The sequence below is a fragment of the Chelonoidis abingdonii genome, chromosome 8 (assembly GCF_003597395.2).
Source record: "Chelonoidis abingdonii isolate Lonesome George chromosome 8, CheloAbing_2.0, whole genome shotgun sequence".
NCBI classification, from domain to species: Eukaryota; Metazoa; Chordata; order Testudines; family Testudinidae; genus Chelonoidis; species Chelonoidis abingdonii.
In genome coordinates this window covers 67,025,385-67,039,795 of record NC_133776.1, presented here as the reverse complement: position 1 = coordinate 67,039,795, position 14,411 = coordinate 67,025,385, and the positions used below count along the sequence as shown (strand labels likewise).

Below are 14,411 nucleotides of genomic sequence, written 5' to 3'. Positions count from 1 at the left end.
TTTTCAGGGTTTAGACTGACATTTACACAAGCTCCTGCGCAAGGGTCATGGTGGATTCTACATCAGTGGCAATTTTTGAAATCAAGATTGGATGTTTTTCTAAAAGATCTGCTCTAGGAATTATGTTGGGGAAGTTCTATGGCCTGCCTTGTACAGGAAGTCAGACTAGATGGTCACAGTGGTGCCTTTTGGCCTCGGAATCTATGATGGACTTGATGATGTGGTTGGAGAGCGAACAAATGGAATTGCTTCTCTCCCACCTTCCCTTCCAAGGTGTCAGAGTTAACAGGAGCACAGACAAGTGATGTAATGCTCATTTTTCCCTGTAGATGTTGTGGGGATTGATAACGGTGGTTGTAACAACCTGTCTGGATTTGTTTCCTTCCTGCAGGTGTGCGATGTGTATCTTAAGTATAACCTACCCTTGTTGGTGATGCCTCCTCCTGGAGTTTTTTACCCAGCACTGCTCAGCATGGATGCTGTCAGTCTGAACCAGCTTTGCTACATTATGTACAGGTACCAAAGATCGGGGAGGGCTTTCAACTTTATCACATCTTCTGTAATGATCATCCATTGGGGAGATGCCACTCTTTGTGTTGCGAAACAAGAGCATTGGAATTCCATGAAGTCTTTGGTGTTCTCTCCCTCTCTGTGTGTGAAAGGGGCTGGAGGGGGAGTTTTTGGGCTATTTTGAGTGCTGGCCATATACTTTACAGCAGTGATTCTCAACCTTTTCCATATTGTTATCCCAAGTAATAATAAAAACAAGTTTCAGGTCACTGCTCCCTCCCCAGGATGCCATCTCTGAGGTAGGTAGGTGTTCCTTCAATATTTTGAGAGACCTTAAGTAACTCACCTAATAGGTTTAATTCCTGACTGATGCCTAGAGCGTCAAACTCCCAGGCTTGTGCCCTAACCCAGTAGTTCTCAACCAGGGATCCGGGGTCGCCTGGGGGTCCTTGAGCAGGTTTCGGGGGTCCTCCAAGCAGGGCCAGCATTAGACTCGCTGGGGCCCAGGGCAGAAAGCCGAAGCCCCACTGCATGGGGCTGAAGCCCAGGGCCCTGAGCCCTGCCACCTGGGGCTGAAGCCGAAGCCTGAGCAATGTAGCTTTGTGGGGGCCCCTGTGACATGGGGCCCCAGGCAGTTGCCCTGCTTGCTATCCCCTAATGCTAGCCCTGGCCTTTATATGCAGAAAGCCAGTTATTGTGGCACAGGTAGTCCATGGAGTTTTTTAGCATGTTGTGGGGGCCTCAGAAAGAAAAAGTTTAAGAACCTCTGCTCTAACTATTAGACTCGCATTTGTAGAAAAAGGAGTACTGTGCAGTGCTGTTTAGGGTAGCGCTGAGTATGAGGTGTTCTGCTGCCTCTGAGTCTGGGAGGCCTGGAGTCTGCCTGCAGGTCTGGAGAGAGCATTATTCATTTCTCTATAGGACCTACTGAACTGCTGCTGTTCTTGGTGGTGTTAGTTCCAGTGGTTGCATCAGATAAGAAAAGTAGCCAATTGCTGACAGCTGGCGTAGGGCTGTCCATGTGGCTTTCTCTCTAAGGAGACTACAGGGTAATTAACATGACAGAGAGCTCTCCTGGAGATAAGAGCAGTTAGTGCTTATTGATACAGAACAACTGTCAGATTCCATTACTTCCAGTGGCTTCCATTTTCTATACTCGCTGAATGAAAGGCTCCTTTTTAAAAGCACACTGCATTTTTGTGCTAGATTTCAGGGATGCACACTGCATATAGCCTGCTGAGTCATATGAAGGCGATTTTTGTCTCTGATTTGGTTGGAACACATTGCTCATGCAATAAGGAGGTTCCCTCCAGTCCTATGTTCTCTGTTACTAAGGAACCTCAAAGTCTGTTAGTTGAATGGGAGCTCATCTCTTAGTGTCTTCCTTCTCCCTAGTCCCTGGATGGAGGCTAGCCCTGTGCCAAGTGGTGAAGTCCCTTTGAACTCATCCTTCCATCAGTGTTTATAATTAAGGCTATGTGTCTGTCACAGAGGTCACAGATTCCGTAGTTTTCTGTGACCTCCATGACTTCTGCAACTTCTGAGCTGGGCATCCCCAGGCCAGCAGCAGTAGTTTGGGAATGGGAGGGGGATCAGGGCTGGGGTAAGGGGTGGAGCTTACCTGTGGGAGAAGGCAAGTAGGCAGACAGGCCAGGGGGCTCTGCATGCTGCCTTTGCCTAGGGGCACCACCCCACAGCTCCCATTGGCTGTGGTTCCTGGCCAATGGGAGCTGTGGAACCAGTGCTCGTGGAGGGGACAGCACATGGTGGCATGGTGCCCTCCTGGCCTTCCTTCCTGCTAGAAGCTGCAGGGACATGCCAGCCGCTTCAGGGCAGCTGCGCGGAGCTGGGTAGGGAGCCTGCCAGTTCCACCAACCCTTCACCCCCAGCACCAGCAGGGATCTTGGGCCACCAGCACCCAGGGCACTCTTGGACTCCCCCCAGCCCAAGTTTTAGTTAGGGGTATATAGTACAAGTCACGGACAGGCCATTAATTTTTGTTTACTGCCTGTAACGATGCTGGTTCTGGGGGACCCAACTGAGAGTGCCAATTCAGGACAAACTGCTTAAAGCAGGGCAGTTACAGCCCAAGACTGGGGTTTTTCCACCTCTAAGGCAAACCAAACCAGTGAGACAGAGAGGATTTTGGTTTTGGCTCTCTGGCTAACCACAAGTCACACAAGCAATTCTCTTAGACACTCCAGTTTCCCAGTATTACCACCAGTGCCACTCATTATGGGGACAAATGGTTATGAAAACCAATACCCCGGTAAAAGAGAGAGGTTCTCTCAATCCCAAAGAACCAAGCCCCAGACCCAGGTCAATATACAAATCAGATCTTACTCACAAATCTAAAATCTAAAGGTTTATTTATAAAAGGGAAAAGATATAGATGAGAGCTAGAATCGGTTAAGTGGAATTAATTACAATACAGTAATGGCAAAGTTCTTGGTTCAGGCTTGCAGCAGTGATAGAATAAACTGCAGGTTCAAATCAAGTCTCTGGAGTACATCCCCAGCTGGGATGGGTCATTCAGTCCTTTGTGTAGAGCTTCTGTTTATGGCAAAGTCCCTCCAGAGGTATGAAACAGGATTGAAGACCAGATGGAGATGAGACATCAGCCTTTTATAGTCTTTTCCAGGTGTAAGAACACCTCTCTGTCCTTACTGTGGAAAATTACAGCAAAATGGAGTCTGGAGTCACATGGGAAGTCCTGGAATACTTTGAGTTACAAGGCCTATCTACTTTCTCTCAATGGGTCAATTGTGTAGCTGGTGGTCTGTCATAAACAGATAGCTAACGGTTAAGGTTTCTTTCACCTGTAAAGGGTTAACAAAGGGAACCAAACACCTGACCAGAGGACCAATCAGAAAAACGGATTTTTAAAAGCTCAGGGACGGAATGTTTGGGTCTGTGTCTTTTGTCTGCCTCTCAGCTATGAGAGGGATCTTTCTATCTTCAAGTTTCTAATCTTCTGTTTCCAAGTATAAGTACAAAAGGTAGAAGACAATAGGTTTTTATATTGTTTTTGTATTTACATGTGTGTAGTTTGCTGGAATGTTTTAAATTGTATATCTTTTTGAATAAGGCTGTTTATTCATTTTTCTTTTAAGCAATTGACCCTGTATATTGTCAACCTGATACGACGAGACTACTGTTTATGTGTTTTCTTTACAAATTTATATAAATCACACATAAAAGCTTCTATTAAATGACCTTTGAGTTTCTCTGGGTAGGCTAAGGAACGAGGGAAAGTGGATTCTCCTATTGTTAGGATCTTCACGGAGGTAGAGATCTGAACAGCCTCAGGGGATAGAAAAGGAGGGGGTAAAGAGGAGACCAAGGGGGAGTTATTGCTCCCTATTGTTTATAAGACTCAGGGCATTGAAGTCTTGGGCGTAATACCCCCAGGAACGTTTTGGGGACCGGAAGGGAGAATCAGGCCCTGAAAGTTCCTGGCTGTAGCTAGCGAATATCCAGAATCTTAAGCTTGGTAATTAAATGCCTAGAGGAATTATAAATGCTAGGCACCCAATTTTGGACGCTAAAGTCCAGAATGGGATTTATGCTCTTATGATATAAGATGGCAGCGGACTTTGGCAGAGAGAATCCAAATAGGTAGAATATATTTTCTTTTTCCTTCTCTAGGGCTTTATAAGCAACGAAAGAAAGGGTTTGGTTTTTAAAGCAAGCCAGAGAGACGAACTTTTTTTTTCCTCTGTTCTCTCTGCTCGAGTTTGCTTGCACATTTTTAACAAGGAACCATTAAGATGTTTGTCAGTTTGGCTTGCATCTTTAAGCCAAGGAGCCATTAAGAGGTAACAGCTCTTTGTTAAACAATAGACTCCCATTGGAGTCAAGTAACCCCAGCAAACACACCAGGAATAAAGTGGCTTTTGTTTGTTTAATTTATCATATCAATACTATATAGCTAGGAAAACTTAAACAAAAGGCGCACTGTTGCTAGCAAAGAACCCAGACGACAACAAGACGCAGCAGTTCAGACCAATTAAACTCAGAAGGGCACCCTCCACACAACGAAACAGGACCAGACTCCAGGAAGAAAATACAAAGAATCAGAAGCACAAGCGAAACATGGAAAGGAAACTACGAAGACCTAGAAATAAAACAAAAAGACAAATAAACAGGAGCCGCAATAATTAGAGAACAAGAAGCAAAAAAGCAGCGCTCACAGAGAAGAAAAGGAAGCAAGATGATGCAGCCACTGAAGGACGACAGACTCCAAGGGGAGGAACCATCGGCAGGCATGGAATTAGAACAGGCTAAGCACAGAACCGCCTGAATATCAGGAACGAATGTTAAATCTTGGAAGAACTTGCACCTCCTCAACAAAGAGCAGTTCTTGGATTGTGTCTGAACATGACACTAGTTACCAAGAGGAAACCCAAAAATCTCACACGAGCGTGGGGAGATTTGGCACAAGGTGAAGGGACGAGTGGCAGAAAGCAAGAAACCTACTGTAAGCGGAATGGATACCCAGGGGCACACCGACAACTAAACCCGACAACCGAGGGCAACCAAGAACCCTCTAGCACACCACAAGGAAAAGCCACAGACACCTATTCTTCCACCTCACCACATCTCAAGTAACTCACTCGACCCAGTTGACCCTTCAGCTTGGAAGATGCTATAAGTGTAATGAACTGGAATAGTAAAGGCCAACTGCCCAAGAACCCCAACCCGGGTGCAGGTCTTACCCACACTCACACCAAGAATCCCCAGCCCAGCTACCGCTCAATATCCACTTTGGAGCGAAGGGAAATTTGAGATGTGGGGGAAAGAAGTTACGCGTGAGAGACTGGGCGGCAAGTGTCAGCTATCCACAATCTTGTGGATCAACTCATGACCAAAGGCCAATGTGTACCATTTCCCCTTCATGTCACAAGGCAGTACTTGCCTCAGCTGAACTGCCTGTGCAGATAAAAGGTGGTAGGAATGTAGGGCGACTTCTGCAGTCATATGACATTATCTTCCCATGCTACTGGGGGAGATACATGGCCAACCAAGTGAGCGGGCCAGTAGGAGTCGAATGGTTACACGCAGCCAAGCCAGCACAGCTTCCCAGACCGCATCCTGTTCTCTGAGCCTTCACGGGAACCTGTCTGTTGTTACCAGATGCCCAGACAGATGTAGGGATCCCGGATCCCATGCCGAACGATGAAAACAGCCACAGCATACTCCAGTCAAGCCATCGACACGACCAGCAATCCAGACAATCCAAGCTCAGCGGCACCAGCCGACCTGAGCACACCGAGCTGAACTGGCGAAGCAACAGACACTTGTTGAAGAGAGGCTCAGCAAGCCTGAATGACACCTGGTCGACCAGCAACAGAACAATCCATCACTAACAACGCTTCCAGGGGACCAAACCCAGTTCCACAGTTTCTGGAGGAGAATGGGTGTCCCCAGCGCTCAAGGGAACAGTTCCAGACCTGGAGCAGCAGAGCAGATGACGACAGCTGCGATAAAGCTTGTGGGTAGCGGCCGAAGCACCCACCGCCTAACTCAGGCTCTTCTCACCCGTCCGGTTTTGTTATAGACCCAAGGACTTTTTTACAAGGAAATTCTTTCTGTGGATATCCAGGAAGAAGTGGCAGCCGCAAAAACAGTGTGGTGGTTCCACTAAGTACCGGGGGAACTCTTAAGCGTTAGCCATGATTCTCAGTGCCATGCTGGGGTGGAACAGAAACCAAAGACAGGATTGAGGAAGTCTTCCACCTGGGATGGGGATGGAAGGACGTTGCCCAGTAATGTACGGTCTTGTGAGTGTGCAAAGAGTGGAACACTCCAAATCTGCTCAAGGCTCCTCCGAGCGCTCTCCATGAATGAGTCCATTTAGCTGATGTAGCTGTGGATTATCTGGGTCCTCGTTCCCAAGAAAGAACACCCGAGGGAAGCGTATGATCTGCTTTCGATAACTTTGCTACCTCGATGCCGGAGCAGTAAACCTAGGCAACACCAGGGCTAAGCTGTGTGCCGCCCAACAGACATTTTTGCCAGGGTAGGTTGGCCCTCTGACATCCTTACAGATTCAGGATCTAATTTCCTGGCAGGCACCATGAGAGACCTGTGGGAAACTCATGGGGTGAATCACTTGGTTGTCCTTAATGGGCCATCAAGTAGACTAGGCAGAGCTGACACTAACTTGTCTGGGGTGTCACCCAGAAGCATAGCAGAGGTTTGAAATACAGTATAGAGCCAATATTCATAACTACAACTACAAAAATGATACAGATAGCATAACCATAACCAGCAACCATAACCCTGTCTTAGACACCCTATTTGACCCTTTTTATACAAGATTTGGTGCCACTACAGGACTTTGGTTGCAACAATGATCTATATGGTCCCAGTTCAAGTCAATAACATGACGCTGCCTGTGATCTGTCCATGACTTTTACTAAAAATGCCTGTGACTAAAATGTAGCCTTATTTATAATTGGAGGAGGAGAAAAGGTCAGCAGTCTTACTAGTGGAGGATAAAAGCTGCCATTAACTTGTTCTGAAGCAGCACTCCTGCCCTTCTCTAGTGTTTATCTGCATTAGAATTCAGAGGGCACTTAAGTCTCTCCCACTTGTTCATTCCTTTAGGTATCGAACCAACTTGGTAGCTGCGAAAGAAAATGAGCTGATTAAAAAGGTACCATGAACAAACCTTTGCGGTAAAGTACTGTGGACGGTAATAAAAGGGTAATAAACAAGTTGTTGGGGAGGCAGTGCTTTAATGATACAGTTGCAAGGAATATGGGTAGTACACCAGTACTGTGCAACTGAATTGTTTTCTGATCTCATCAGACAATACTGCAATTCAAGTTCAGTAGCCAGACTTACCAAGAGTACAACCAGTACATAATGGCCATGGTGGGCTGTCTGTGGACATCCAGTGCATTCCAGAAGGATATCCACCCTCAGGGCATTCGCCTAGATCCGGAAGTACTGAAGAAAACCAAAGTGCAGGAGGTCAGAAACAGCTTCAACATTGTCCACCACCCAGCCCTGATGGGCTATGCAATCCTCTTCCTGCAGCAGGTAAGGGTGTGAGCAATGTTTGGCGGCGCAGTAGTGGGGACCACTCTGAATCAGTCACTCCACTGTGAGAATTCAGCTGGAAAACTGTCCCCCCTCTTGCACTGCTTGAGTTCACTTGTGTTTTCAAGCATTGGTACTCTGCTAGGTGGGCTGAAACCAGTGCTCTGTGTTCATCTCAGCCCAGCAGCTCAGTCTGAACAGTTTAGTTTGGGTTGTTTGCTTGGTATAAAACTACATAGGGCAATGGTTTTAAACATACTTTGCTTTTAAACTCCATGATTATAGTGTGGCCAAATCATTTTGAGGCATGGGTAGAAGTAATATAGATAAATATTAAATGTCCAAAAACTTCATAAACATGGAATTAAGGTTGCCCAGTGATGCCTTGTGCCCTTCCAGAATGTGGAGAGTGGCTAAACTTAAACCTCTTGAAAACCAGGGAAATGCAAAACTAAGGTACATACACCCCCTGCAACACAACCTTAACTGTCACCTGGAGCTGGCACTAAATACTAGCAATAGTTCAATAAGCAGTGAAGGCAGCATAATTAATAGAGATGAGGCTGTTCTATGGGAATTTGTGATGGTCTCCACAGATTTGAATTCCAGCATTTATCTGCATGCACTCCAAATGCCTTTGTTGTATTACTTGTATCTGTATTGAATGAGGGAGGAATAAGTTAGAGCAGGTTGACAGAGCTGCTGTTGTGATATGATGAGATGCATGTGTACTTGGAAGGATGAAGTATGTCCCATTTCAGCACTGAGTTTTGTACAGTGTGTCCGCAGAGGTGTGCTTAGGTGTCTTCTTGGTTTGGGGATGGTCAGCATTCTGTGGCATACATAACAGTGCTCTTTAGGGTTTAATGAGGAGGAAATGAAGGCAATGTCTCAGAAGGAATCCTCAGGGCATGGGTGAAAGGGAGGTAACCTTTAGCAAATCTGGGGTGGCGTGTGTGGAGTAAGCTCAGGGTATGCCTACACTGCAGTTAGACACCTGTGACTGTACCATGCCAGCTGATTCGTGTTTGTGGGGCTCAGGCTAAGGGACTGTTTAACTGCAGTGTGGATGCTCTGGCTGGAGTTCAGACTCTAGGGGCTCTGAGTCCCAGAGCTTGTACTGCAGCCTGAGCTGGAACGTCTACAATGCAATAAAACAGTCCCTTCGCCCGAGCCCTGTGAACCCCAGTCAGCTGGCACTGGCCAGCCGTGGGTTTTTAGCTGCAGTGTAGATGTACCCTCAGTGTTTGAGTGTAGGCCAAGTGTAAGTAGGTCCTGTTTGCTACTCCTGTGAGTTTTGCCACAGCAAACAGGCGTTTAGACTTGGTACTCATGTGCTGTCTTGCCAGAGGGTTTTGCAGCATCTGTAAGTACTAGTATGTGTTTTATTGGCATGCTGGGACCTTACTCTGCCATCTTTGAGCTAAGGTCACATTGTGGGAGTGGCATGTATCTTAACTTTGCATTTCTGGTGTTCAGAGATCTAACTTCAATGCTCACCTGGGGGGCAGGGAAAGTGACTTATTCTCAAATAAATGTCTACACTTGCATCTGAAGAAGTGAGGTTTTTTACCCACAAAAGCTTATGCCCAGATAAATCTGTTGGTCTTTAAGGTGCCACCGGACTCCTTGTTGTTTTTATGGATACAGACTAACACAGCTACCCCGATACTTGTACACTTGGAGATGTTTATTTTGCTTCAGATTCACTCTTGACCTTAATCTAAGTTAACTTTCAATTGTAGGCAAGCCTTCAATTCTTTTGTTTAGGAAACATCATTACATTATCCTAACTGTATTTCACCTTTCCTCTCTAGTCACTCACTCTTAATTTCCTTGACAGTACTTCTAACGTAAAATCAAAGTCTGCAGGTGTGTTTTAGAGCACTTTAAAACATTGCTCTTAAACCAGAAGTCTTTGGTCTCAGGGCAGAATTTCCAAAAGGAGCCCATGCAAACAGAGTACGGGATATGCACAACATGCATTCTCTGAAAACTGCCAACCTCTATCCTACCCTTGAACTTTCAGTGCAGGGGTGCAGCTTATACTCCTGAGGGAATTCTATGCCAAAAATATTAAAAATTCTGCTCACAATATTTTGTCAACATAACACAATATAATCACGCCATTTTCAATTATTTTGGTAATTTATTTTAAATACCTATCAGCAAGTATGTCTGTAACAATATAGTCAACAAAAAAGATTCAGGAATCTTTTTTTTTTTTGACAATTAGTTTCCTTGCTAAGAATATTAGTACATCTATATGGCTCCACAGTGAGCGAGAGGGGACAGTGTCTTGCACATATACCCAGCCCTATTTCACCACCACCACCACCCCGGTCCAGATGTAGGGCAAGCAAGCTCAGCCCAGCAGGATCCTAGTGTGGGTGGATCCAGGTGTGGGGTAATCTGGGTATGGGTGTCTCAGTGGGGGGGATCTTAATGCACAGGGGCTCATTGGGAGATTCTGGGAACAGGGGGAATGGGACTTTGCAGGGGGGATCCAGGTGAAGGTGGTTGGGGGTCAGCGGGGGTGTATGGGAGGAATGGGGCATGGCAGAGGGTCTGGGTACAGGGGGCTCAGTGGAGGGGTCCAGGTGCTGGGGGAATGAGGCTTGGTGGGGTGGGGGTCTAGGTGCAGTTGGTGAGGTCTCAGTGAGGCAGGGGTCCTGGCGCAGCTTGTGGGGGCTTAGTGGAGTGGAGGCTCGACAGGGGAGTCTGGGTACTGGGTGGCAGATGGGAGGGCAGCTCTTTGCACAGTGGCCCCTCACCCAGGGTATGATGGAAGCAGGGTGAGTGTGGAGCTTCCTGCAGATCTGGGGGTGGATCTGACCCAGCCCTGGGAGCAGGCCGTTCAGGGAAAAAAAAGTCCGGTATACTGCCCCTCTTCCCAGCCCAGCTGCGATAGCAGCTGGAGTCCAGCACAGGATAGGAGCCACCAACAGCGCTCTGAGTGCACCGCAAGAGGGACAGAGAGAGCCCAGCACCGCCCCCCAAAGCAGTGATTTAAGTGTCTCCCAGCTGTTCTCAATGGCAGAACCAGACATGCCCCATCCCACCCCCAAATGCTGCCTGGGAGGGATGCATGAATCAAATGTTCTCTGAAGAAAGAGTAAAATCTGCAGGGGATATTAATTATATTCTTGTGTAGTGGCACAGAATTCCCCCAAGAATAGCCGCTTAGATTCTAAGACCACAGCATGTTAGAGCAACTGGGTGGTGCAAGGTAATTACAAAATGTAACTATGATGTTTGTTCACTTAACTGAACTTTGATGGGATTTTCCTTACTGTCTCAAAAATGCTTTTACATGATAAACAAAAGTTGGGAGAAGGGAATTCTGACTTCTCCAGCATTACAGCAAGACTTTTTTTTTTTTTTTTTTTTGTCAAGTTCTTTTCCTTCCATCTTTCTCCTGAGGTCCTCTTACACCTCCCCACACCTGTAGAAGACATTGCTGATGAGCAGTGCTAGCATTCCTCATCCTGAAGCACTGACTGTTCTCTACCTGAAAACAACAAATGGGTTTAAAGAGTGTTAGGAAAACAAAAGAGAGGAAAAGTTCTTGTATACAGTGCCTGGTTTTCCTGAAAACATGCTCCATTGTTGAGTAAATCTTTCCAGAGCACCAGAGGGTGCTGCTCTGCAGCAGATTCAGAGAAGAGTCCTTGAAACAGTGAGGTAATAAACTAAGCCTCATAGGGTTCTTTACTCTTGTTCCCTTTGATAGTGTTGAGATGGTGGTTCCTTAGCCTTTGAGACACAGGAGTTCAATAAGTTTATAAATATTACTTGTTTCTGTCCAGAAGTATTGACTTCTAGCAGAGTACTTTCCATGATACTTTGCTATTTATGGACTGGTGTCAGGAGAATCTACAGCTCCATCCTGGTGCATATGCACAATTACCATAGCTTCCTTGCACTCATGGAGCTCCTGCCTTAAGAGGACTCAGCAGCACTGAGGCTCAGCAACTCAGGACAGAGGGTTTTATCTGATCTAACTTCTGTTTACTTAATATATTTTTTTTGTCCCCCACAAGGCTTGGCCAGAAGATAAAACCCTGAACTTCAACTTAATTAAGGTAATGTGTTTTATTTTTAAATATTATGTGAAAACTGGCTGTATTTAGCTATAGGTTAGTAATATAAATACATCTTCAAAAATACCATGTCCAGGAGAAGAATAAGGAGCTCGAAAGGAGGGTTTATGCTCTCATCTGGTCATGACACATGAGAACTCAATCAAAGATGAATACTCACTTGTGGACCCAGAGAAGCTTGCTTCAGTTGTGTCCACTACAAAGTTCCAGCTGTTCAGTGAGGACAGGACAGTTTACTCTAGTCTGGGAGCATTTGGTATAGCAGCCATGTACAGCCAGTGGACTGAGACTGTTAACACACCTCTGTCCTGAGGCTGCATTTATTGTGGGTCAAGAAGTTTTAGTTACCTCTTAACTATTGGAGAATTTGCTCCTGGGAAAATTCTTCTCTCATAAATGGATTAAGCTTGTCAGAATTTCCAATATCAGTCTAAATAGTGTTCACATTCTGGGGTAGCGGTATATTCTTTTTTTTAGCAGTACATTCATTTTAAAATTAAAGTGAACGTGAATGGTGCTAGAGACAGAAATCCTCCACTGAATAGGGTCAGCCTGGGCAGTGACTGCTCAAGCTTCCCCTTGTGCTGCCCTGTCAAAGCTGAGCTAGGGTAACTTCTCATTGTAGGATGGGAAGTTCAGTTTTATGGCTCATTCAGTCCTTAGCCACTTCGCTGGACCTGCTAAGGAGATCACTAGTGGGCTTCTCTCTACCAGAAATGGGGTTTATGTAGGTCCTGAATAGTTACCAAATGGTAATGACTTTAGATCACTATCAAGGTAGGCCAGTTTTGAAATGGTGACCTATAGGTAAAAGGCTCAGTGTCAAATCCTATGAGGCATCCAGTCACTTGGGAGCCTGGGATGGGATGTAATCTTGGTGCCGGTGCATAATCATGTGGCAGGGCAGGTGTATTCAGGCTTTTACAGTCTGTATTTCCATATTTCCAGGTTAAGGCAAAAGGAGGCTACAACTGCATCTATGGCCCCAGACACTTAACTGCCCTATTTCTGTTTCTATAGGGGAGGAGGTGGAACTGGTATCTGGAATATCTGTATGTGCAGGGGTTACAAGGCCTGAAACTCTTCATCGAAAGCAGCATCAATCGTGTTTCTCAAGTCTCCCAAACCAAGTCAGGGAATGCTCAGGTGTAACAGACTGGTTCATATGGATTCTTCTGGTTGTCCAGACCAGGAAAGAAGAGTATAGGAGGCCCCGCCTCTGACACCTCTGTCTAGGGGAAGAAGTAGACGTAGCCATTAGCCGTGTTACATTTTGATACTGACGTCACCTTAGGAAAAAAAGGACCGAGAGAGAATGGTTGAACTGACCTTATTCAACAGTGCACTGAACCTGGATGTCCCTGCCAAACTTCTGTGGTGTGATGCTGCTGAGTTTGTATCCTGTGCAATTCACTATCAACTTCCTCATACTGGAATGTCTACTTCAACTAAGCCGCAGACACTTCTGCCTTTCTTATTTCAGTGCTCCTTCACTTAGAAGTGATTCCTGACCTCCCACTGCAGTGTGCATGCACAAACACCTTTCTAGGGTATTGAATATATTGACTCAGGGACTTTAAGGAACCTGCTGGGTCCTCTGTGGTGGAATCTATTTATACTGGTTTTGAGGGTCTGTGACAGGCTGGCCTAACCGACACCTTAGATTTTGCTTTCAGTATGAAACCTGAGGATGCTTTCCTTTGTACCAGTCTGTAGAACATTCTCGCACTGCAGCTGGAAGATTTAGTGCTGAAGTTCACATTTTATGGATGTTTTGAGCACCTGAAGGGCATTGCTAACAGCTCACTATTTTCTTGTGACAAGTCTAAATGCAGTTTCCCCTTTTGTGCTTATAGCAATGTACATAACTGTATATTATATATGTTTATATTATGTAAAATACTGCCATAGTGCCACTGCAGAGGAACTCTCTTGTGAAATGTTTCTTCCTTCCTGCCCCTTTTAAAACTCAGATCCAGTTAAAAGAAACCAAACTCCATTTCCTAAGCTGGATATTTTAAGTGAACTTCATACTGATGGTCTAAAGCAGGATTGGGACTCTTCAACTTCCATGCTCAGAGGACAAGAGAGAGAACATTGATCATGATTCCAAGTAGTTTTGTATTTTCTTTCTGCCTCCGAACAGGAGACACTTCAGGAAATGTTGATGTGTGTTTCTGTTTTCAACAATGGTTACCAACAGATGGTGGTGTCTTGCCTGTGAAAAATCCTGCTTGTTCCTTTGTCTCCAATACCATATTAGTCTTGGGGTCACATTGTTGAAGACTAATGATCTTGTTAATAAACTCTTATGTTCAAACAGTGGGTCTGAGAAATGGTTTTTTACTTTCTCATCTGTGGCTATGCCCACCTGTGTGGCTCCTATCTTCCCAGATAGGGGGAGAACATTTTGCTGAAAGACTTTCACTCTTGACAGAATGAACTTTTGTTTGACGTTAACTTGTGATGTCTTCAGGCCTTTTTTTCCTGCTTCTGTAGAACATAAAACTCGGTCACCCTCATGGGGTCCTAATAGGAAAAAGATATCTCCTCATCCTTTCTCTTTAAAGGGTAGCTCAAGGCCCAGAATGCATCCTACTGACATTCTCACTGTGCTCCAGTATCCCCTCAGGTTGGGCTCTCTTACAAGGTGACTGTTCCTCAGTACTGAAACTCAGCCCACCACATCAGTACCAATGGCCTCCATCCAGCTCTCCTTGGTATCATCAATCCCAGTACTGAAAGCTT

At 45.6% G+C, this 14,411-nt stretch overlaps 1 protein-coding gene across 1 annotated transcript in view; it reads left to right on the top strand.

Annotated features, from left to right (window-relative positions):
• Positions 1-13,985, top strand: part of CENPI (centromere protein I) — a 35,702-nt gene extending 21,717 nt beyond the window's left edge. Inside the window, exons 17-21 of the mRNA XM_032772191.2 lie at positions 392-516; positions 7,123-7,171; positions 7,327-7,560; positions 11,604-11,645; positions 12,684-13,985. Of these exons, the coding sequence (XP_032628082.1) occupies positions 392-516; positions 7,123-7,171; positions 7,327-7,560; positions 11,604-11,645; positions 12,684-12,815 (582 nt within the window). The 3' untranslated portion in view covers positions 12,816-13,985. The remainder of the gene's footprint in view (positions 1-391; positions 517-7,122; positions 7,172-7,326; positions 7,561-11,603; positions 11,646-12,683) is intronic.
• Positions 13,986-14,411: the final 426 nt, after the last annotated feature.